The sequence below is a fragment of the Drosophila mojavensis genome, unplaced genomic scaffold (genome assembly GCF_018153725.1).
Source record: "Drosophila mojavensis isolate 15081-1352.22 unplaced genomic scaffold, ASM1815372v1 contig_136, whole genome shotgun sequence".
NCBI lineage: Eukaryota > Metazoa > Arthropoda > Insecta > Diptera > Drosophilidae > Drosophila > Drosophila mojavensis.
In genome coordinates, this window is record NW_025318667.1 from 23,598,393 (window position 1) to 23,621,165 (window position 22,773).

A 22,773-nucleotide genomic window follows, 5' to 3' on the forward strand; every position below is an offset into this window, starting at 1 on the left:
TATTATATAAGCAAACCGTTAATTTCATACCAACCAAGTTAAGGAAAAGGTTTTCTAAATAATTTTTTCTCAATTTGTAGCTTTCTTTCATTTTTTTTTTCATACAATTTTTGTGTTTTTCTGTGTGCATGATTTTCTTTTAACTTTTCGTTACTGTTATTATTGTTAACTTTGATTTTCGTTCGTTTTTTAAACAAAACAATTATGGTTTATCTTGTTGGTGATATTAGAAGTTAGGATTTCACAATTATGTATAACAAACGGTATGAAAAGGTGAACAAATCATGTAGGTCTATGTGTGGTGTGTGTGTGTGTGTGTGTGTGTGTGGTGTGTGTGTGTTGAAGCTAACAAAAAAACTAATTTAGAACAACAAAAATTAAGAACTTTTATAATCACTCAACTTTGGAGCATTCGAAAAACATGCAATTTGTTGCGATCGCATTAGAATGCTTATTAACTAGTTTACTAGATTAGTTACTTAGTTAGTTAATTGTTGTTGTTGTAGATGATGATGATGATGATGATGATGTTGTTGTTTTTCTGTTGTATCGAGCGTTGCTTTAATGTTTGTTGTTGTTGTTGTTGTTGGTTAACCAACTAGGCGGCTATTCATGACGTTGTCATTGTGGAAGAGATAGAAAGAGAGAGGGAGAATTAAACAATAACTGAAGCTCAACTGTAGAATCTACTTACCTAGATTATTGTGGTTGTTTATTACAATGTTGTCGTTGATGATTGTGTGTTGTTGTAGTATTTGTTGTTGCAGCTGCCGCCATTTGAATAACAAACAGTCTGTGTATGAGAGTCTGTTTATGTGCGTTTGTTATAAAACAAATATTAATAAATATAAATGGACATGTAAATCCATATGTTTCTGTGTGTGTTGTGTATATGTGATACACATATATTTCAATGTATATATATATATGCGAAAATCGTATGTAAAAAGGGAGTTACTTGTGCTTCTGCAAATATTTGTTTTCTATTCGTATTCTGTCGTATGTTTCATTCGTCAATTGTTGCCATTTGAGTCCGCGTTGTTCTTGTTGTTGTTGTTGTTGTTATTGTTAATATTATTTTTAAAGTTGCTTGCTCTGTCCATTAGCAACGTTCTGGCCGTTGCCTTTTACACTGTTAACTAACAGCGCTTTGGCTGTTAACAGCAGTGCTGTAACGTAGAATCGATTGAATCGTACGATTTTGATGTACGCATATATATCTTTGTTTTTTTGAGCAGACACAAGCAAATAGACATATCCTCTAGATTGCATATGCATGCTCTTTATAAAATTAAAGTGAGTTTCATATATATATATATTATATATATATAAATAGGCATATCGAATTTGTTTACGTGATTCGAACGACTCGAAGTTTCGAGTCTATTCTTAATTATGATTTTTTATTAAATCGCGTATATATGTGTGTCTGTATAAGTGTGTATGTCAGTGTGTGTATTTGTGTGTGTGTTTCTGATGTCTGTAGTTGTATGTTGTTGTTGCTGTTGTTGTTAATTCTTCCTCTTCTTTTCTGGTTCTGCCACCTCTTCTGCTAGTTCTTGCCGTTTTTTTGCTTGGTTACATCTCTTACATTTGGGTATTGCAGTTTTTGGACTCTGGAAAAAGACAGGATTTATGGGCGAACCACCTTAATGCTGGCCAGCCTGCTCAATGGCAGCGCCCGGTCCAGGCCCAGCCACGGCTGGTGCAAACTGATGATGCTGTGTCGTATAGTATGTGGCCGGCATATTGAACTGGCTGGCATAGGGATTGGTGCCCGGCGCAGCGGCTGTTGTCAGCACGCCGGACGCATCGTACATGTAGGCGCCCGGTGCGGCCGCCACCTGTGCACGTCCAGCTCCACTGGCAACAGCGGCCGCCGCAGCAGCGGCCACAGCGGCTATTGGTGGTGAATTGGCCGGCGTATAGTGCACCATCGGTGTGGTGACACCAGCGGGTGCATACTCCTTGAATGTCTTGTCATCAGCGCCAGGATGTTGTTTTGGCTTCTGCTGTTGTTGCTGCTGCTGCTGCTGTTGTTGGGCCTGCTGCTGTTGCTGTTGGTAGTGTTGCGGCTGCTGTTGCTGCTGCTGCTGTTGGTAGTCACGTTTCGGGTACTGCTGGAAGCGCGGCATCCCAGTGCCAGTGGCCGCTGCATTTGGCGGCACGAATTGTCCACGGCTACGATAATTGGGCTGCATAAATGCGCCGCCCTGCTGGCCCAAATGCGGCTGGCCGGCATTCACGTGCGCTCCACCAGCTCCGCCGGCAGCGCCGCCAGCCCCATTGTGCCCCATAATGGCACGCGGTCCGCCATTGTTGAAGGGGGCGCGTGGACGATATGTGGCGTTGCCGTTGCGATTGGCACCATCGAGACCAGGCTGCTGATTGAGGGCAGTGCCAACGCCTCCACGATTCCAATTGCCAACGTTGCCGGCGATGCCATTGGGCTGATAACTGTTGCCGCCAGCGGCATATTGCGGCTGATAGCCGGTGCGATTGGCGTAGCCATTGTTGGTGCCGCCGCCGCCGCCGCCATTGTTGCCCGCCTGATAGTTGAGCGGATTGCTGCGCTGCTGATAGACATTGGCCGTGTTGCTACCGCCGCCGCCATTGCCGTTGCTGTTCCAGCGCTTGTTGCCGCGATAGTTGGCCGAGTTGGGCATGGCGCGTGCCAGGTCGAGCAGCTCCTGGGAGGGCGTCTGTCCGGCCTCCTCCAACACCGAGATCAGCTCACGGGCCTGCTTGGCATTGTCCGGCGTAAAGAATGTGTACGCCGTGCCCAGCTGCTGGCACCGTCCGGTGCGTCCAATGCGATGCACATAATTCTCCGACGAATTGGGATAATCATAATTGATCACATACTGCAAATCCTCAACGTCCAGGCCACGTGAGGCCACATCAGTAGCAATCAATATATTCGATTTGCCATTACGGAAATCCTTCAGCACAGAATCGCGTTCACTCTGCGACTTGTCTCCATGTATCGATGTGGCCACGTAGCCCTCGTTGCGAATTATCTGCAATATGTCCTCCACCTGCAAATTGACAATTGTTTAGAGTGCTGACCAGTCATGCCTGATATCTAGCTATCTATATATACTATATCATTATCTAAATTAACCCCATTTTGGTTTGGCTCTAGTCAGTGAATCAGTGGACAAACAAATTGTCATTTGGTATAATGGAAATAGCTAGACCATACGAAGACTTGAGTATGAAACATCATAAGCTATATACAGCCGTAAGATATACTAAAATATATTCTTTTACAGGTAATCTATATCATAGTATAATTGATTTACTAAAATCTTGAACTTGTCTTAAGGTTCAGAAACCTTCTTTACAAATACTAGTACATTGGAATGATTTTAACTCTAGCGTTAACTTTAACTGTAGACTGTGCCTAAATCTATTTTCCTGAAACTTCTTTAACCGATTTCATACTAGATCTATTATATAAACAGTAATATTTATTTATTTATAACAGTTAACTATAATTAAAATTATGAGCTAACTTAACAATTAAAGCACTGGCTACTAAGGCCTTCGGCTTTACATTTGATGTAAGCTATACTTAATTCTATTTGCCTGAAATTTTGCAAAATATTGCAAATACATTAGAAGAAAACTTGAACAATCGAGTTAAGATCCACTGGAATTGATTTCCCTGAAATCGCCTTCTCTTGTCTTCCTTTTGATAGTAAGGTTAATTACCTTATCTTAAATTAAGCTCAATGTGCTTAAAACGTCTTTCCTGAAACTTCCTTTACAAATTTGATACTAAGGACTCGACTTTAATCTATTTCCCTAAGCTTTCCAAGTTCTATTACAATATGCTTAAATTTAATTGCCTGAAACTTCCTTCCTTACTCACCTTGATTTTAGTTTCCACAAATATGATAATTTTGTTAGATCCACCATTATTGGATGGCGACGTGATCTCCTTGAGCAGTCTAACCAGGAGCTGCGGCTTCTCGTTCTCATTGCAAATCTCGACAATCTGACGTATATTGTGATTGGCTGACAGATTCATTGAGCCGATATTGATTTGAATGTAATCATTGAGAAAATCACCGGCCAAGGCCTGCACCTCCTTTGGCCAAGTGGCCGACCACATCACAACCTGACGATCCGGACGTATTTGTTCAATGATCTTGCGTATTTGGGGCTCGAAGCCCATGTCGAGCATACGATCGGCCTCATCCAGGACCAGATATGTGCAACGCTGCAAATTGGTATTGCGATTCTCGAGGAAATCGATTAGACGTCCGGGCGTCGCAATGATGACCTCAACGCCGCGCTCCAAGTCACGCGCCTGCGGCACCTTGGAGGAGCCACCGAAAATGCATGTGTGACGAATTTCGGGCTTGCACAAATGCCCATAGTCCCGCACAACCGACTGAATTTGCTGGGCCAGCTCACGTGTGGGAGCCAAGACCAAGGCAATGGGTCCTTCGCCTCGCATCAACGGCGGCTGGTTGCTGATGTGCACAATGGCAGGCAGCATGTAGGCTAACGTTTTGCCGGATCCGGTTTGGGCAATGCCAACCAAATCGCGTCCACTTAAGGCAATGGGCCAGCCCTGGGCCTGGATGGCCGTTGGCTTGGTGAAGCCTTGACGCTTCATTTCATCAATAATGTGCGGCGGAAGGGAGCTCTCCTCGAAATTGGCCACCGGATGGGGTAGCTCATTGCCCGACACGGTTATCTCCAGCTCATGACGCATCTCGGCCACCGCCTGCTCGCTGCGATTCATCGTATTTGGATGCATGATATAGAAGTCCTTTTGAAATGGTGCCAAATTCTCCCATTGCGGCTTCTCCAGATTGCGGCCCGGATTCTTGGCCTTCTCGCGTTGCAATTCGGCGCGCTCCTCCTTCGACAGCATGCCCAATGCGGCTGCATTGTAATTGGCACTGCCGCCGCCATGATAGCCGCCGCCATTGCCCAGGCCATTGTGGGGCTTCTGATAGCGTTGCGTATAGCTTGGATTCTTGGTGCGCGGCGGACCTTGGAAGGCGATGCCATTGGCGCTAGCGAATGCGCCATTCTGCATGGCATTGCCGCCGCCGGCGGCGCTGGTGCGATACGGATTGCCGCCGGCGCCCATGCTAATGCCATTTTGGATGCCATAGGTCATCACGCCGTAGGGCTGGCCAAAGTGCATGCCGCCAGCAGCGGCACCGCCGCCGGCACCATTCAGAGCCGCAGCATTGCCAGCGGCTGTGGCAAAGTTATTGCGCGGATAGAAGGGACGATCGTGACGCGGTCCATTGCCGCCGCCAGCAGCTGCGCCGCCGCCTCCGTTGCCATAATAGCCGCCCGTGTGCTGCTGCTGAACGCCGCCAGCGTTTGGTGCATATGCGCCTGCGTACATGGTTGTTACTCCAAACACTTCCGTCTCTGCGTATGTGTGCGTGTATATGTGTGGGTGTGAGTGTATGTGTGCGTGCGTGAGTGTTAGCTGTGGTATTGTGTGGGTGAATGCGTGTCTGTATGTGTGCGCGTATAATTGTGGATGGCTGTTTATTTTGCTTTGCTGTTTACTAGCTTTCCTTTGTCCGCAGCTTTCAAGTCCGCCTATTTATACAAAAAATACAAAATAAATCAAATATTCAATTATAATCAATATTATTAAGGCATAATTTCCGTTTTCTATGAGCTCGGGGAATATAAATATCCCTGCACTTGACCGCAATAAAATAAAATATCGAATAACAGTGCTCTATTAAATAACATTTGTTACACTATCCAACTGTCGGCCATCGCAATGCATGTGTGTGTGTGTGTGTGTGTGTAAAGCTGCTCTACGCATACATCCATATGAAAATATTTATTTAATTTGAAACTTTACACAGAATAAATAGTCATCATAAACAATATGTATAATTTGATATGTATTCATTAATTGTTTACTATGTCAGAAAATAAATATACAAACAAAAATTCTCATAAATTTAAGGAACTCATAAAAATACGTTGTTCACTTAAGATTAAAACAATACACAATAATTACCCGTTCTCAAATTTTAATATTCGCTTATTTAATTTTTATATTCCAATATTTAAATTTAAAGATCAAGTTTAAAAGTTTTTTAAAATTTACTTTTTAAGTTTGTCCTGTCAACTTCAATCAACATTTGCTGACTGAGTTGTTTGACAGAGGCGGATGCGGTGCACATGTATGTGTGCGACTACATTGGCTGTTAATGTTGACAAATTACACACATAGATGTATGTTAGCCGATATGTATGTATATGTGGGCTATTTGGACATGCTACTTTAACAGTTTACTTTGCTTGCAATTTGTGAATATGAAATAAAACAAACGATTGCAGAATCAATGCTGTTAACATTAAATTAACATGTGACATGGCTACCGCACACACACAAACACACACTTACACACACAACAGAGTCCCAACTGTATTTAGTGTATTGAATTAAATTTTTATTCACTTGGAATTGGATAAAATCATGTGCTCGCCGGCACCTAAGCGGCGTATATCCTTTGCAAACAGTATTATATGCAAACATCTGAGCTTATTTACATACGCATCTACATACATATCTACCCGTAAAAATATACCTTTGAACGCGGAATTGCACTTAAGTGTTGATTAGTTTAGTTGTTTGTATGTCTGCAATTGAGGCAAACAGCAGCAACGACGACGACGACGACGACGACTACGAGAGAACATTCGTTGCTGTGTTGCTTAATTCCATAAACTGCATGTAAAATGTACCATAACGGCGAGCCCCCTCCTGCCCCCCTCTCTCTCTACCATTGACTTATGCGGCATAACGCTCGCGCAAATAAAAAAAATCAATACAGCATCGCCAACGGCCGAGCAAAAGGGAAGAAAATATGAACAGAAAGAGAGCAACACGCAGAACGGCACACAACACTAACGTTTACACATACACACACACACACACACACACACACACACACACACACACACATTTACTAACGGAGCACTGTGTATACATATGTATATGTATCTACACACATTCATACATAGACACAAATCGTAGCACATTTACTTACCCTTTATTTTTATGTTAGTTGTTGACTTTAAAGAATTTGGAGCTACTTTGAAACGTTGCACAAAATATTTGTCGTATTATAGTCGTACTAAATGCGGTCGCGTGTAAACTTTTATGCGGATTTCGAGAGAAATTTGTTTTTTTTTTATGTCGATTTTTTTCGTCGTCACGCCTAGTGTAAGAAAACTAGAGCTAGAGCTTGAAATTAATTGCTTTTAACACTGAAAACTAACTTTAAAGCTAACTAAAAGTGTACTTTGTTTTACACTATGTTATGAAAAACTAATGCCTATTACTTTTCTTGTGTATTTGTATATATATTTTTACAACAAAAAAAGTTTTGCAAGATGGTAATTTCAGCAATTACCACCAATGTGAAAGAGAGTTGCAAGCGCAATGTGTTATCGTATTTTCAAGCGATAGTTATCGATTCGGCGATATATATTGTATTCTCTGTTGTGAATACACCTGTAGTTGCGATGTAAGCCCGTAATTTAACGAGTAAGCGTGACTCTCAGTGATCAGTCACCGTGACAAATAACTGACTGATATTCGAAAGGCAATGCGCACCATATTAATTAAATCTTTATTTACCTATCACAACATTTAATCTACATTTAACAATTTGCCCGACTTCAATTGGAGGCCAAAGCAATCAACAATTTCCGGCGATTGGCATCCAGCCGATGTAGAAACTTCTGTACGCGCAGGCTATAGAATTCACTGGCCTTGGCCAGTTGTGCGCTATGGAGGCGTTCGCCACGTTTAAACCGCTCCATCCGACATCGATCGCACTGATAAGCCACAATGCTGGCTAGGAAGTTCCAGATAGTTATCTGTGGCCACAGCACATCCGTAAAGTACAGCACAGATGAGCTCAGCTGAAAGAGATGAAATGTAAATCCAACTATCAGCGCTTATTAAATTGGATATTTAGAGCAAACTTTGTTCAACACAAAAGAGACAAAATAGCTATATTCTATTCGAGATTTGCTGCAAAATTATGCTGACTCTCTCATTTGGTCCCATATATTCTGAATTGAAATTTCCCACTTCTTAGCAAGGAAGCAGAAATTTTATGTTGAAAAAGGTTGTTCTAGATATGTATTAGTTCTTGTGGATTCAGTTTGCTTACCTGCCACATCATAAAGTCGCTCAGACGCGTCTCGCCGGAGGTGCGGAACACCATGTCCGGCGGCGGGGAGTGACGTGTGTAGAGGCATTCCTCAAGCAGTCGTTCATTGATATCGGACGGATGCAATGGCTCATCATCGGCGGACTCGTCGTTCTTGAGCACAGATTCGACAGCCTGGGTCATTTCGTCGCGGGAAGTATAGGCAAAGGCGACATTCAAAAACAGCTTGTCATTGTGCTCGGTACGAAGCATTGCCGTCGCAATGTGGCGCTGCAGATCTTCGGGTAGCAAGAGAATGTTGCCAATGACACGAATGCGTATGCCGTGCTCATTCAGGCGATTGGTCTCCTCCAGCAATTTGGCAAACTTCTCTCGGGCCAGATTGAACAGACCTTCGACCTCTTCGTTGGAGCGCTTGAAGTTCTCGATGCTGAAGGCGAACGTTGTCACCTCCTTGATGCCCAGATCCACACACCAGCGCAGCACATCGGCCAGTTTGGAGAAGCCACGCGAATGACCCTCGATCTTATCAAGCTGCTTGGAGCGGGCGAATCGTCGATTTCCATCCATGACAAATGCTATGTGGTTGGGTATTCTGCCGGTTAATTGCAGAGTCTGCAAAGCCCACTTTTGTAAACATGTATAGCGGTAATCCGAAATCCACGACATCGTTCCTAGCCCGTTCCAAATACACCTTGTGACAGTCAAAAATAAATTCTTATCGAGTGCTACAGTTGCAGTTAGACATTATCGAATATACAAGTTTTAATTGCGATATATTTACTATCGATTGGTTATGAATCAATTTATAAAATAAATACATTTTTCTGAGTAATTAAAATGCTATCATAAACAAATTGTACAGATATATATTTTATTGTACTGACCTTTGAAATAATCACTAGATACTTTCTTTTAACTGCATAGGCCCCCAAATGGTGTCGATTGCTTAGCACCGAATTAAAAATCAAATATCTCGCCAATAAGCCGTTAAAAAATTATGTTTTTTAAACAAGAAATAAATATTCTCTTCGACAATAATCCAAATCGCGATTTTTATTAATTCACCGATAGTTTTGTATTTGGTGCGCAATCATTTTCTATTGCAACCGTGGGCAGATTTTGACAGTTCTCATGCTTATTGTGAATTAAGTGGCAACTCCCCTCTGACAGCTGCTACATAGCCTTCTTTTTTAATATCCGGTTCACGCAATTGGTTCGTGTTGTGACATTCTCTCGATTTTAAATGCAGAAAAAAACATTTTAAGCCCTAACTTCAAAACAAAAACATGAATAGCACAATAGACATTAAGTGCAATATAATTACCGCAGATTTGCGGCATAATTTCTTGTTTTTGTTTCGATTTGCTCGAGCCGCCATGGCAGCTTTTTGTTTTGTTTTTTTTTTTTGGTGTGCCATGTGCCTAGCATATGAAGAATGTGAAAATACGATTTGTTGAACTATTGTGTAAATGCTTCTTCCCAACAGTTGCCGATCGTTCTTAATTGCTGCAGAATGGCTCCCAGGAAGGCTAAAGTTCAGAAAGAGGAAGTGCAGGTCTCGCTTGGCCCACAAGTGCGCGATGGCGAGAACGTTTTCGGCGTTGCCCACATCTACGCCAGCTTCAACGACACTTTCGTGCATGTTACCGACTTGTCCGGTCGCGAAACCATCGCACGTGTCACTGGTGGCATGAAGGTCAAGGCTGATCGTGATGAGGCTTCCCCCTACGCCGCCATGTTGGCCGCTCAGGTTCGTCTTGCCACTATCGATATGTGTGTACAGAATTTGCAATTATATTATTGAATTTGGCTTCTTTCAGGATGTGGCTGAGAGGTGCAAAGTTCTGGGCATTACTGCTCTGCACATTAAATTGCGCGCTACTGGCGGCAACAAGACCAAGACACCCGGACCCGGTGCCCAATCCGCACTGCGTGCCTTGGCCCGTTCATCCATGAAAATCGGTCGCATTGAGGATGTTACACCTATTCCATCCGATTCCACACGCAGGAAGGGCGGTCGTCGTGGTCGCCGTCTGTAAATTTTGCAGCATACAATGCAGAAAATTATGCACATTATGTTCATGTATTTGTATGTTTCTAATTGATGAATACATTGTAATAAAAATATAAAACACCGATATAAGCTTTAGCTTAAGTTGTAAGAATGGTGAGAACAGTTCTCCGCTAGGCTAACACGTCAGGTCATGGGCATTTCATGGGAGCTGAAAAAGGCAAGGCTTCAAAATATTCAAATGGGTGCTAAGCATTCGTAACTAGCAGGTTCGCCCTTCTGGCTAGTCATTCCAATAATTCAATAAATGATGCATATAATTTCTTTACAATCGTAGTAGCCGTTAGAAACACAAGATTAGCTTACGGCACTTGGCCGTGATCAGCATACCTGCGACCACTAACCACTGGTTAGTGCTGCGACATATATTATCGATACCTAACATAATATCGATATTGTTTTATTTTTTAGAAATCTACCATCCCTTTAAAAGCAAGTCGGCAGGCGACAGTAGGTGCTTGATTCTCGTGCCGGTAGTTGTAAATAGTTTAGTTTTTTTTAAATAATTATAATGAATGACGTTAGCCTGCGCGTATCAGCTTTAAAGCTGTGCGCGCATCCAAAGCGATTTAGCGAGATGCGCAACGCACTAGTCCCACTGCCGTTGAAGTGGCAAAACTGTGAGTACAAATAGTGAATCCACAGCGAATTGCTGGCGACTAACGTGTCTTTCACACGACACGATGTCTAGCAACAATCGACTATGTGGAGGAATTCGCTCAGGCCACCAATTGTGCCAAACAGCTGTCCATTGTGAAGGATGCGTTTGAGAATCCGCGTTCATTTCCCTTTCTGGCCGATATCCTATTCGTGTGCCCCCTGAAGCATCCCGTGCGCGGCGTTGTCACCAGGTATGGGATTTGGTTATGATTTCAGCCACATTGGCATTTTGCTAATTCCCCAACCTCAAACTCGCAGACTATTCTCAAATGCCGAGTGCAGCAAACGCTCCCCAATCACTCACAGCAGGGAGCGCATACTGAGCGCCCTACGTGGTGCCCTACGCCAAGTGTCCGTCAACATCAACAGTAGCTGTGCCTTCGCCGACGACATGAACGACCTCTTCGTCTCGGTCAGCGGCTGTCTGCAGAGCTTCCCGTTTGGGCGCGATGCGCTGGCCCTGGAGATTTACTGCTTCATACCATTGGTGCCCAAGGCTATGGCCCTCTTCTGGGGCTTATTAAGGTGAGCTAGCAGTCAATTAAAAAAAAAAGTAGTTTGATGGCATTGTTCTAGCTGACAATTTGACAGTAAGTTTTTGACTTTGACAGCTCTTCTTCAGGATGTACAAGGCTGACTTGCATTTATTACGAATCATCATATTTGACAGTTGGCTCTACACTTTGACAGCTCATCTTTGTGAATTAAAAAGCTGACTTGCAGCTATGGAATTTTAACCAGTTGCCAAATAGGTTTAACTAGGCGTTAACTCTGCTGTCAAATGAATTTAGCTATGTGTTAAGGAATTATCCTTAACTACTATCTCATCTTATCGCATCTTATCTATGCTTATTAAACAACTGTCAAATTTTCAACTAGCTGACAAAAATTATCTTGGCATGCCATCATGGTTATCCGAAATTTGGCTCCATTCGGCTTTCAGTGGGTATTTAACAACTCTTCTTCAGGGCTGACTTCTTATGACATTTTTAGATTTTATTGGATTAGATATTAAATCTTCTTTAAGTCTTCTCTTCAAATTGCTTTGCCCTAACGAGGTTAATTATTGTAGATATACATAGATAGATATGTAGATAGACATAGTTAAATATTTGTCAGTTAGTTGATAATATGTATAAAAACTATTTATTGTTAAGTATAGAGTTTAAATCATTTATCAGAGACCTTAACCTTATCCCTTGTTAGAGACTACATTGCATGAAATTCAATTTCAGATCTTAAGATCCAGATTCGCATTTAACTCTAAATTTGCATCTCTTTATGTTTGTATTGCAGTGACACAGGCACACAGATCTCTCCGACCCGTCGCAACGAGTGTTACTTATATCTGCAGAATCTGTTGCGCTTCCACGTCATCTTCATGACTGAATTTAAGTCAGAGCTGATGCCTGAACGTTGCAGGGCATTGAAGTCTATTGATGCGATTGCCGAGCAGGCATCCCGTAGTGTGGATACGCCGTGGGATGTGCGCGCCGTTGCCGGCCTCGCGATTGGCCATAATGCGCGTCTATTTGGTGATTTTGCAAATTATCTGCTCAAGTGTCAATCTCTGAATGAATTTAATGATTTGCCCATGAAGGCCGCATCGCTGCTGATGCTGCAGAAGAGCGACTACGGCACCTATGCTGCCCAGGCACTGGATATACTGAAGCGCACCTTGGATCATGTCGATAGCGCCAGCAACATTAGCAACTTTCTGGTCTATTTGTCCAAGCATTTGAATACCTATTCGAAATCGTTGGGCGGCATTAAGTTAACTGATCGCCCTCAGATCATGTACAGCCTGATATTGGCCATGTTGATGCGCTTCGCCTTGCAGCACATCTCGAGCAACATCGAAACGATACGCCACATGTGCGCCAGCCTGCTGCACCAGGTGCTCCAGCACAGCAAGGCGGCCGGCCAGACAAATGTCATTGCCCAGGTCTATGCCCAGTACGAGCGCCAGCGCATGCCGCTGCCATCCGTCTGCCTGATGCTGCAGCAAGTGGTCGAGGTGTTGGGCGTCCAGGCGGTGATGATGAATTGTACAGGCATCTTTGACAAAATGTTTCCCGTCCACCTGGGGCGCGAGGACAGCGTGAATGCGCTGTTCAAAAGTAAGTTTCTCTCACTATCTCTCTCTCTCTCTCTCTCTCTCACACACACAAGTTCATTCAAATCAAATCAAATTCAATTGCAGGCATGATGACAGTTGCCCACAATGAGGAGACATCCAAGGAATGGAGGCGCCTGTGGTGCTCACTGCTTTATAGGGCAGCTGTGCCCTGCGACGATCGCTTGGTCTGCATTGAGCGCCTGATCAAGGTCGCCGTTCACCTCGATGATGAGGTGCTGCCCGAATTGATGAAACAGCGCCATCTGTCAATCAGCACCAAATTGGCAGCCATGCTGACGGCACGTCGTCATGGCCAGCAGCGTATGGTCAAGGCCCTGATGGCCGATCATCTGGATCAGCTCAATGCAGCGCTGGTTGGCGTCGATGACAATTCCCGGCTGCTGGCCCTCTCCTTTGTGGTCGATACGCCCCGGCTGAGCGAGTCATATACGCAATTCGAGCTGGACTCGATCATTACCTATATTGAGCTCAATGCCAACAATCCCAATGCCCATATGCGCCAAATTGGCCACGGCCTCTTGCAGAAGGCGGTGAAGCGACTGGAATATAATCTGGCCCAACAGCTGAAGGACAAACCACTGGCCGTAAATGAAGATAACATGCTGATCATCTTTGTAAATAAGCTCTTTCACTTACTGGCCATGAATCTGTTTCCCACCGCCAACTACGGCCGGCGCTGGCTATCGCTGCGCGTCCTGGATGATTGCATCGAAATGATGGAACGTCTCAATTTGCCCTGGAGGCAGCGCATGCCGCCACAGTCGTGGCCCTATTTGGATTACTGTCTGCGCGACAGCTATGAGCACAACAAGGTGCAGGCCGCCCTGCTGTTGGCCAAATTGCAGACCTGCTGTCCCTATGACCCCATGGACATCTTGGAGCAGCTGAAGTCGGTGCGTGTGACGGACTCCTCCACGGCCGTCTATCGCCTGCAGGTGTACTGCAAGGCAGCCGAGGTGGCGCTAGCGCCGCCCCTTGATGAGGACGCCGTCCTGCCCAAGCATCATGCACGCGATTATGCCATCCTACGGATGTGCATGGACCATTTGCGGGAGGGCGCTGCCGCGGCCGAAAGCGATTTGACGGAGGCGGCCCAAACGAATCCGTTGTATGGCCTGCTCTTCGCCAGCCGGCATTTGTTGCTCCAACTGGAGCTGAAGCCACTGGCCGAGGATCAGCTCTGGTTTGAATATATTGAGGATCTGCTGAACATCTGTGTCACAATCACTAACATTATGCTGCCCATTGTGGGTAGCGATTCGCCGGAAGGTATGGTGCCGGGATCACAGAAACCAACGGCGGAACCAATATCGGATCCCGATACTCAGGCCGAATTGGATACGCTGTCGCTGCTGCCGCAGATGGTGCTGCTGAGCGCCTGGCGCAGCATCAAGGAGATCGCCCTCATCATGGGCGACTTGGTGCAGCGTGCCCCGCTCCAGCAGGAGCGTAAACACAACTATTTGCTCAGCCAAGAGCAGGTGGCGTTGATTGGTGAGCAGTTTATATTGCTGCTGGCGGACGTCAAGCATCGCGGCGCCTTCGAGCAGGCATATGTCGGCTTCACCTGGCTCTGTCGTCGCTTCTGGCACAGCGATGAGCCGGCCCTCAGCCAGCTGCCGCCCAAGTGGATGGAGGAAGCAATGCGTCTGGTCACTGGCATGGGCGACAAGGAGCTGTGCTCCACACGTCGCAGCGCCGGCATGCCCTACATGCTGCAGGCGCTGATCTGCACGGAACTGAAGCTGGGCACCCACAACACCTTCAAGCGGAGCATGTCCCTGCTGCTGGAAGTGTGCGAGCGTCGCGAAGTGGGCGCTGATGCGGCCATTGCACGCAGCCATGCCATGAATATCATGCGTGCGCTCTTCCGCTGCAGCGAACTGGCCGATGTGGTGGGCGATTTTGTGGGGCGTGGCATTGAGTGCGCCCTGGAGAGCGTCATGGCGGAGGAGTGGAACGAACGCAACAGTGCCACACTGATGCTCTCAGCGCTGATGGTGCGCGTCTTTGGCGTGGAGCGCGCTCGCTCCGATAGCGGCGAGCTGCACGTGCGCAATCGCATGACCGGACGGATCTTCTTTACGCGCTATCCCAAGCTCTTTGATTACTTCCATGCGAATCTGAAGAAGGCAGCCGAACGCTGTCGCGCATCGCCAAAGGGGGGCCAGACGGTGCAGTTGGAGGCCATGCTGCAGCTGCTCTATCGCCTCTATCCATCCTCCATGGAGGGAACCGAATCTAGCCTGAATGTGTGTGTCATATATATATATATATATATATACATATATTATCTATATCTATCTATATCTTTAAACATTTCCATTTCCTTTTGCCTTTTAGCTCAGCGTCTTTGTGCCCTTCCTGGAGGCGATCACGTGCGTGAATGATAGTACCACACGATATCGCAGCTGCGAGGTCTTAGCCAACTTTGGGAACACCACCTTGGCCTTTGAGAGCATTCGCCGCATTTCAGCGATGTTCAGTGTGATCAACTTTAAGCACAAGAGAGTGAGTGTCGAGTGCTTTCTGAGAATATTCATAGACATTTCTATTTTGCTTATAGCTGCAGGAGTTTTTACTTATTGCTTATCTGTGGGATACTTGCATAAGCACAAAGGAGTCTGGTTAAATAAATACAAGCTGACCTCTCATATAGAACTTGACTGACTGCATTTAGTACTATAGATTTCATAATCTAAGATGAAAATTCCATCAATAGATCTCTTCTGTTGATTTCCTCTCTATAGCACAAGGTTTAAATTGAAAGAGAAAATTCTATTGTAGATTTTCGGGTAGATCAACAACTCCTGTTTCACATATAAGCATGTAGAGGGTATACGAACTATATATATTATCAAGTCAAGAGTATCAAATCGAACTGCTCTCTCATTAGTTGCCATAAGTTTTCATTTTAGCTCTTCTCTTCTTAGCCATGTTCTCTTCTAAAACATAAATCTACTTTCATTATAATAGTAAAAGTTCTTCTCTTTCAACACTTGGATATAATATCTTTATAATCATGTTTCCCAGACTTCGATCTAAGAATATAATTGTTTATTTTGTTATTTATGTACAGTAAAATCATATAAAAATCGAATGGTTAGCCAGTTAACCAGTTAACCTCTACCCAGACTCCCATCTAATATCATTATGATATTAGCATTAGATAATCAACGTTCTTCCAATACTTTTTAACACTATATTATCAAACTTTTGTCTGTCTACTCTTGCTGGATAAGCATTTCATTTAATGCAATATTCATATTAATATAACATCTCTATATATGCTTGTAGGGCGAACCCTTGCCCAAGAACATCAATCTATTGCACGGCAAGGTGATGCAGCTGAAGGAGCTGTACCGCGTTGCACGTTGGCAGGATGTGCGCCTGACCTGCACAATGATGTATATGATGTCTGTGATCGCTGTGAAGATGTTGAACCACGAGATGTTCATCTTTCGCACCATAGTGATGGTGTTGACGGACGCGTTGGTGGATCTGCAGGACTGCAAGCATATTGGGGCAGCGGTGCTCAATGCCTTGCTCTCCATCTATGAGCTGAATCATATGGCGATCTATCGACGCTGCGAGGAATATACCGTATCGCCGAAATTCTTTGCGATTTTCGCAATGCATTTGCACCGGCTGACCCTGCAGCCGGATGGCCTCCTGGAGCACATGTTTGAGATGTTGGTCCGACCGGATAATGTGCCATCGAAGCTGGAGCACGTGAAGATCGACTTGTGGCTGTATACGCTCATCCATCAAGCCGCCTCGGGCACCAAAGCACGTGGCCTTATCGAACCCTTCGAGCTGAAGCACTTCGATTTCGATCCGGATGTGGTGACCTATTACAAGACGCTGTCGCGCAGCCAGCGCTCCAACCTGGCTACCCAATTGCGTGAATCAAAGGCGGTGCGGCTGCATGCGATGCAGATGGCCGGAATAATTGATCGCTCGGCACATTGGGCGCCGGGCCTGTCGTGCCGTGTGTTCGCCTTCCTGGCCCTGCTGAATGACATCGATCTCTCGATGCTTCAGCTGTTCAATCGTGGCGGCTACGATGCGGAGCCAGGCGTCACCATTTGCCTAACGCGCCTCATCATGGACAACGGCATGCTGAGCAGCTATCAGTATTATTGGGTCCCACTGATCCGCTACACTGTGCACAACTCGTCGCCCAAGAGGCCGGTCTATATGCGTTACAGATCCGCCCAGCTGCTGGACCGAATGACCGTGCATGTTCAGCAGATCATCCACTCGGATGATGCGTACATGATTGGCAACTATATACGTCTGGTGCTGCAGCTGCTCGTCGATGAGTCGGAGATGGTGCGCAATTATACAGCGGAATTGGTGTCCAGCTGCATGGGCCTCTATTTGGGCGGCGAGCGGGCGCTGGAGAGTGTCTTAGAGGTCAGTATGCTGCCCGTTGAGGCGGAGAAGTTCTTTTTGGAGCACATGCTCGAGGCCCTTCAGCGCTACAAGACGAACGGCAATTTCCTGATCGCCTGTTTCAATTTGGTTGTGGAACCATTCGTCAGTGTCGAGCTCTTGTTCAATCGCACCATCGAAGAGGCGCCATCCAAGTTTTTCAGTGGCGATGACGAAACCGAGGGCGAAATCTTCGACAAGCAGGAGGTCAATCAGTACTGTGAGGGATTGCGTATTGCTTCGGTCGTGGCGAAGAGTTTCAATGTCGCATTCCCAAATAATGACGAGCTGATGAAGGCTCTCGATGCCGTGGAGAAACTGTGCTCATACAAAGGATTTACCGCGGAACCAATTCCTCCGAGAATCATCGCCTAAAACATACACACACGCACACACACATACACACACACACACACACACACAAACAGCAATCACACGGAGGCTACACCATTAGTACAAACACACAGAGTGAAGGAAAGAAAGAATGAGAACAAGAAACTACAAGCTGCATTTAATTCCAATTGGAATTTTATTATAAAATACACGCATTTATAATGCACATAATACACTCACACAAACGTATATAATTAGAAAAATGATGTCGGAGACATTGCATTCAATCCCAATTGTAATGTTAGTATAAAATACTACTGCATTTTTATTAATATTTGAAAATCGTCATATATGTATTGTATACAGATAGATAGATGTAGAAATCATTTCATTTCTTTTTGGCGCTCAACAAATTCTCTAATTCAAATTTCCCTAATCATGTGTTCTCTTTCTAACTCGCGCCAATCTCATTGGCTTCTTTTCGACCAAAGGAAAGGAAAGAGGAAAAGAAAACATTTGTTTTTGTAGAACATGTTGAGCTTATATCTATATTTCATGATTTGTCGTTTTACACAAATACTGTATTTAAATCAACAATCACTTGTTTAAAAACATTTAATATAAATAATGTGATCAATAATGCCGATTTAGCATTAAATTAAATTAATAAATATTTTTTTTCTATAATTTGTCCTTAAATTTATTTAAAAAAAAAAAACCTGGACTGTTCGATAATACAGTTAACAGTTATTTCCGTGCAGTTGACTGTATGGTGAAAATGCGCTATCGATAGGCGTGCATTGCTATCACTGGCTTTGACAACATCCCAAATGGTTAGCGATGTATCGCTGTGTTTAGCCATCGCTAAAGAGAGCGCCAGTCTGATAAGATGCTCGTGAGCGTGTGTGTCGAGCGTCCGCGTTAAAAAATTTTTTCGCTGCGTGTGCGTGTGCTTTGGCAACGGCAGCTGCTGCTGTTATTCTTAAATATTTTTGTTGTTTTTTTTTTCTAGTTTATTGAATTCTGAATGTGTAAATGCAATTAACAAGAAATGCATATAACTACTCTGCAAGGCAATTTACTTCCAATAAGAGAGTTCTTCTGCATCATTAAATTGTGTACGCAAGCGGGCGGGCGTTCGCCCCAATGCTCGTATTGTGTACATATGTGTATATGGCTGTGTGTGTGTGTCTGTTTGTTTCTGTTGTTGCTGTAAATTTGCTTGAAAATACAAATCTAAATTCCTACAATTTATAAATGAGATAAAATAACTGAGAGTTTTTAATAGAGCTCGGCTAATAGCACTCCAGTGTGTATCTTCATAGTTGAGTGTATGTGTGCGTGCGTCTGTTTTGTTGGTTGCGTTAATTTCATTTTTTTTTCTTTTGTTGATGTTTTAGCAATGTGCCCAATGCCCACAATGTGTCTGTATATGTGTCTGTGTATGTATACGTGAGCAAACTACGCGCACAGTGTTGCCATATCGTCTCAATTGAGCGAGCGTAAACAAATATCTTGTAACTTTTTAACTTACTTGCATATGTGTGCGTGTGTGTGAGAGAGATTTCGTTTGTGCGTGTGGCTGTGGGTATCTGTGAATGTGTAATTGTGTGTACGTGAGTGTTGGCGCATTTGCATAAAACGCTTGCAACAGCCGCTGCTGCCGTCGCCGTCGTCGTTGTAATGCATAAATTATGACAAAATCTTTTTTGAATAAAATAAATAAACGTGTTCGTTTATGTCTAGTTACTAACAAAAAAAGTGTTGCATATTTTATAGGCCATCAAAATGCAAGATCACTGAGAACAATCACAATCAAAAGAGTATCAAATCAAAATAATAAAAACAAAAACAATTATTTAAAGTTAACAAATTCATAAATTGCAAGAGCACAGCGCCAACGCCTAAGCGGCTCATCAAGCAAATGGCGCTGCTGCTGCCAATGCCTAGAAATGGTTTTGGCTTAAACTGTTACTGGTATTCCCAGCTTACCTAAAACGAAAACAACAAAAAATATTACACGCAAAAAAAAAAAAAACTATAAACAAACAAACACTGAGTGCGATAGAGACGGAGTGAGAAAGAGAGCGCGCGCGCCCGCCCGCCCGCCAGCCAACCGCAAGGAAGGCGCGAGTGCAAGCGAGCGAGAGCTTAAGGTAAATATCTCTGCATGTAACTGTAACTTTAGAGCTTGACTTGCAGGCTTACACACATACACACACACGCGCACATCGATGTCAAATGTGTCTGTGTGTGTGTGTGTTAGGTGAAGAGAGATCCAACTTAAGCCAGCGCAATTGCCTGAAAGCCAAATCCAAAATTATCTGCTTACTATAATGTAGTATTATTAAGGCATTATGAGGAGCTACTAGTAAAACAGGTGTTAATTAGATTAACAGGTATTATTTGCATTACATTAAATACATTCATTTAGATTCTGCTATCTTCTAAACGATGCTTATCTTAATGTTAGGCTAAGATATACTACGTATCAAGTAGAAAGGCATTATTTAGATGATTAGGAATGTATGTATGTATATGTATATATGTATGTAGTGCTGTATATACAGCATATACTTTTATATAAAAGTGTTCATGAAAACAGTAGTACACATACATATATGTACATATACTTTATATATAACATGTATTTATATATATATTTTTTAATTTTTAAATTACAATGCATTGTAATATTATAAAGTGTAATACCAATAAAATAAAATACATAATTTTTTTTTTTTGGCTTAAATCAAATTTTAATCAATTAGGAATTTTATAGAGATTTATTTAATAAAAAATCAATTTTATTAAAAAAAAAAAAAAACAAGTAAGAAGGCTCCAGTCGAGACTGCTCGACTAGGAGATACCCTGAACCCTCCAAGCTGATATTCTAATCATTGTGCACTTCTTCTATGTACACATACATACACATGCACTTATAAGCGCTCTGCTGACTGCGCAGTTAGCAGCAACTGCGCTTGGGCTGCGCTGCAATGTGGGCAATATTATGACAATTTATTTGTTGAATAATTTCTTTTGTAGACATACAATCCTAATGAAACTTTCAGAGCGTAATCATATGGCTAAAATGTGTGTACATTCCAAAGCACAAGTCTCTAGTACTTTAAATGCGTTTTTTACAAATTGGGGGCGAAGGGGGCGTGGTATCAAAAATCTGTAAATTACAAAATCTTTGTGTCCAATAACTTTATACACAACGCAAATTTGAAGTCTCCAGGTTTAAAAGTGTTCAAAGTAGGCTGAAAAAACCAAGTCGATTTTTCGATTATTCTCGATAAAAAAGTTATCGGATGAGTTATCGAAAAAATAAAGCAAACTCGTACTGCCTATGGTATACACGAGTATGCATGCCAAATTTCAGCTCTCTAGCTCTTATATCTTCTGAGATCCATTTGCTCATACGGACGGACGGACGGACGGACGGACGGACGGACGGAGGGACGGACGGACGGACGGACGGACAGACGGACAGGGCTATATCGACTCAGCTCGTCGTCCTGATCAAGAATATATATACTTTATGGGGTCTGCGATGATTCCTTCTGCCTGTTACATACTTTTCACAAAACCATTATACCCTGAATTCCCATTTTCAATGGGTTCAGGGTATAAAAAAAAGTTTATATTTTACATATGTAGTATATTTAATATAGTAATATCATATATCGTATATATTGTATATGATATGTAGCATAATATAGTACTATCATATACGCTATTATTCACTTAAAATCAATTTAAAATTTTAATAAAAGCAAAAAAGAAGTATCTGAATTTCTTACTGGAAGAGTCCTTTGTTAAAATGTCGTTGAAATCTCGTTTTAGCTTGGAAGCTTGCCGACTTCAACTAACATTTTCATTGTTTGTCACGCGCTGACACTTGAACCAAACAAAAAAAAAAAAATGGGGAAAAATGAGAAAAGTGGGCGGAACGTAATTAACGTAACGTAATCAGCTGTTTCCTTTGGGCTAGTAGAAAATGGGAATGCTCCATCAGACATACACATGTATGTATGTATGTATCTTATGTAAGTCTAAGAATGGAAGGTAAAGATCTACTGTGATTGCTGAGCACTGATTGTTGCTTGATGTAGATCAGGATAGAAAATAATAAGCCTGATAGCCTGATAAACCCTTTTTATGTATGTATTTTGATACTCGTTCAGCAATTGAAGAGAGCATATTAGTTTTATGCAAAGTGTGTCCGACTGACTATGATTGATTGTTTTGAGTATGATTGATTGCTTAAAACTGAAGATTCCATAAAAGTTTATATTCATAATTTTTGGTATCATTTCCACAGACACTTAAAAAAAAAAGATAATTAAACTGTGCTATATAGTGCCTCTATCATAGGCTCACAAGTTCTGTTCCCTTCTTGAATGTCCGAATGGAAATTCCAGCATCCTTAGATAATCTTAACTTGTATAAGCATTTCTAGTCTGTCTCTAGGTCCGTCCTTCCTTAAGTTTTAGACTTACTCAAATTATACAAATTAATTTCAAATCATTAATCGTTTAAAATTCATATCAAATATTTATATTTTTTAAATATATAAAATAATCCACTTGTTGGCTGCCTCAAATATTCTCGAGCTCGGTAAAAAAAAAAAATAATTTGAAAGCGCATGTCAAAAGTTTTAGTATACAGTGTAGCTAGACAGTTTTCGTACTGCAGTTAATTTGAATACGAAAAATACAAAAATATATAAATATGTAAATATTAAATTGATTACCTTTATGAAAGACGAAAAAGAAAAAATATATAAATAAATAAATAAAATAAATCAAAATAAATGAATAAAAATAAAAACAATAATAAAAAAAATAAATAAGTGAAAATAAAAATAAATAAATAAAAATACAAATATATATATAAACATAAATATATAAAATATCAAATTAAATTATAAAATT

At 42.7% G+C, this 22,773-nt stretch overlaps 4 protein-coding genes across 5 annotated transcripts; 2 read left to right on the forward strand and 2 right to left on the reverse strand.

Moving 5' to 3' along the window:
* Nucleotides 1-361: 361 nt before the first annotated feature.
* Nucleotides 362-7,452, reverse strand: LOC6584557 (ATP-dependent RNA helicase dbp2). 2 transcript variants are annotated; one of them, XM_002010176.4, is made up of 4 exons: nucleotides 7,056-7,452; nucleotides 3,878-5,583; nucleotides 695-3,038; nucleotides 362-606 (listed from the first exon to the last, which is right to left on the reverse strand). In XM_002010176.4, exons 2-3 carry the CDS (start codon nucleotides 5,378-5,380, stop codon nucleotides 1,650-1,652), a joined length of 2,892 nt encoding a protein of 963 aa, XP_002010212.1. In that variant the 5' UTR covers nucleotides 5,381-5,583; nucleotides 7,056-7,452; the 3' UTR covers nucleotides 362-606; nucleotides 695-1,649. The 2 variants fall into 2 exon arrangements, with proteins under 2 accessions (XP_002010212.1, XP_032588418.1); XM_032732527.2 differs by lacking the exon at nucleotides 7,056-7,452 and adding an exon at nucleotides 6,594-6,613.
* Nucleotides 7,453-7,621: 169 nt separating this feature from the next.
* Nucleotides 7,622-8,911, reverse strand: LOC6584558 (dehydrodolichyl diphosphate synthase complex subunit DHDDS). Its single transcript, XM_002010177.4, has 2 exons — nucleotides 8,190-8,911; nucleotides 7,622-7,935 (listed from the first exon to the last, which is right to left on the reverse strand). The coding sequence occupies exons 1-2, from the start codon at nucleotides 8,856-8,858 to the stop codon at nucleotides 7,690-7,692; spliced, it is 915 nt and encodes a 304-aa protein (XP_002010213.1). The 5' UTR covers nucleotides 8,859-8,911; the 3' UTR covers nucleotides 7,622-7,689.
* A 387-nt stretch (nucleotides 8,912-9,298) lies between these two features.
* LOC6584559 (40S ribosomal protein S14a) lies at nucleotides 9,299-10,330 on the forward strand. The gene is made up of 3 exons (XM_002010178.4): nucleotides 9,299-9,405; nucleotides 9,679-9,942; nucleotides 10,013-10,330. Exons 2-3 carry the CDS (start codon nucleotides 9,706-9,708, stop codon nucleotides 10,229-10,231), a joined length of 456 nt encoding a protein of 151 aa, XP_002010214.1. The 5' UTR covers nucleotides 9,299-9,405; nucleotides 9,679-9,705; the 3' UTR covers nucleotides 10,232-10,330.
* Nucleotides 10,331-10,685: 355 nt separating this feature from the next.
* Nucleotides 10,686-18,126, forward strand: LOC6584560 (thyroid adenoma-associated protein homolog). Its single transcript, XM_002010179.4, has 7 exons — nucleotides 10,686-10,883; nucleotides 10,955-11,114; nucleotides 11,182-11,448; nucleotides 12,220-13,043; nucleotides 13,127-15,315; nucleotides 15,407-15,574; nucleotides 16,361-18,126. Exons 1-7 carry the CDS (start codon nucleotides 10,775-10,777, stop codon nucleotides 17,873-17,875), a joined length of 5,232 nt encoding a protein of 1,743 aa, XP_002010215.1. The 5' UTR covers nucleotides 10,686-10,774; the 3' UTR covers nucleotides 17,876-18,126.
* The last annotated feature ends 4,647 nt before the right edge of the window (nucleotides 18,127-22,773 follow it).

Coding starts and splice junctions, on each gene's coding strand:
- LOC6584557 (XM_002010176.4), bottom strand. CDS start 5,380: ATGTACGCAGGCGCATATGCACCAAACGCTGGCGGCGTTCAGCAGCAG. Junction 3,039..3,877: donor TTGTGGAAACTAAAATCAAG/GTGAGTAAGGAA, acceptor GTCAATTTGCAG/GTGGAGGACATATTGCAGAT.
- LOC6584558 (XM_002010177.4), bottom strand. CDS start 8,858: ATGTCGTGGATTTCGGATTACCGCTATACATGTTTACAAAAGTGGGCT. Junction 7,936..8,189: donor GCGACTTTATGATGTGGCAG/GTAAGCAAACTG, acceptor CATCTCTTTCAG/CTGAGCTCATCTGTGCTGTA.
- LOC6584559 (XM_002010178.4), top strand. CDS start 9,706: ATGGCTCCCAGGAAGGCTAAAGTTCAGAAAGAGGAAGTGCAGGTCTCG. Junction 9,943..10,012: donor CCGCCATGTTGGCCGCTCAG/GTTCGTCTTGCC, acceptor GGCTTCTTTCAG/GATGTGGCTGAGAGGTGCAA.
- LOC6584560 (XM_002010179.4), top strand. CDS start 10,775: ATGAATGACGTTAGCCTGCGCGTATCAGCTTTAAAGCTGTGCGCGCAT. Junction 11,115..11,181: donor GTGCGCGGCGTTGTCACCAG/GTATGGGATTTG, acceptor TCAAACTCGCAG/ACTATTCTCAAATGCCGAGT. Junction 15,316..15,406: donor GAACCGAATCTAGCCTGAAT/GTGTGTGTCATA, acceptor TTTGCCTTTTAG/CTCAGCGTCTTTGTGCCCTT.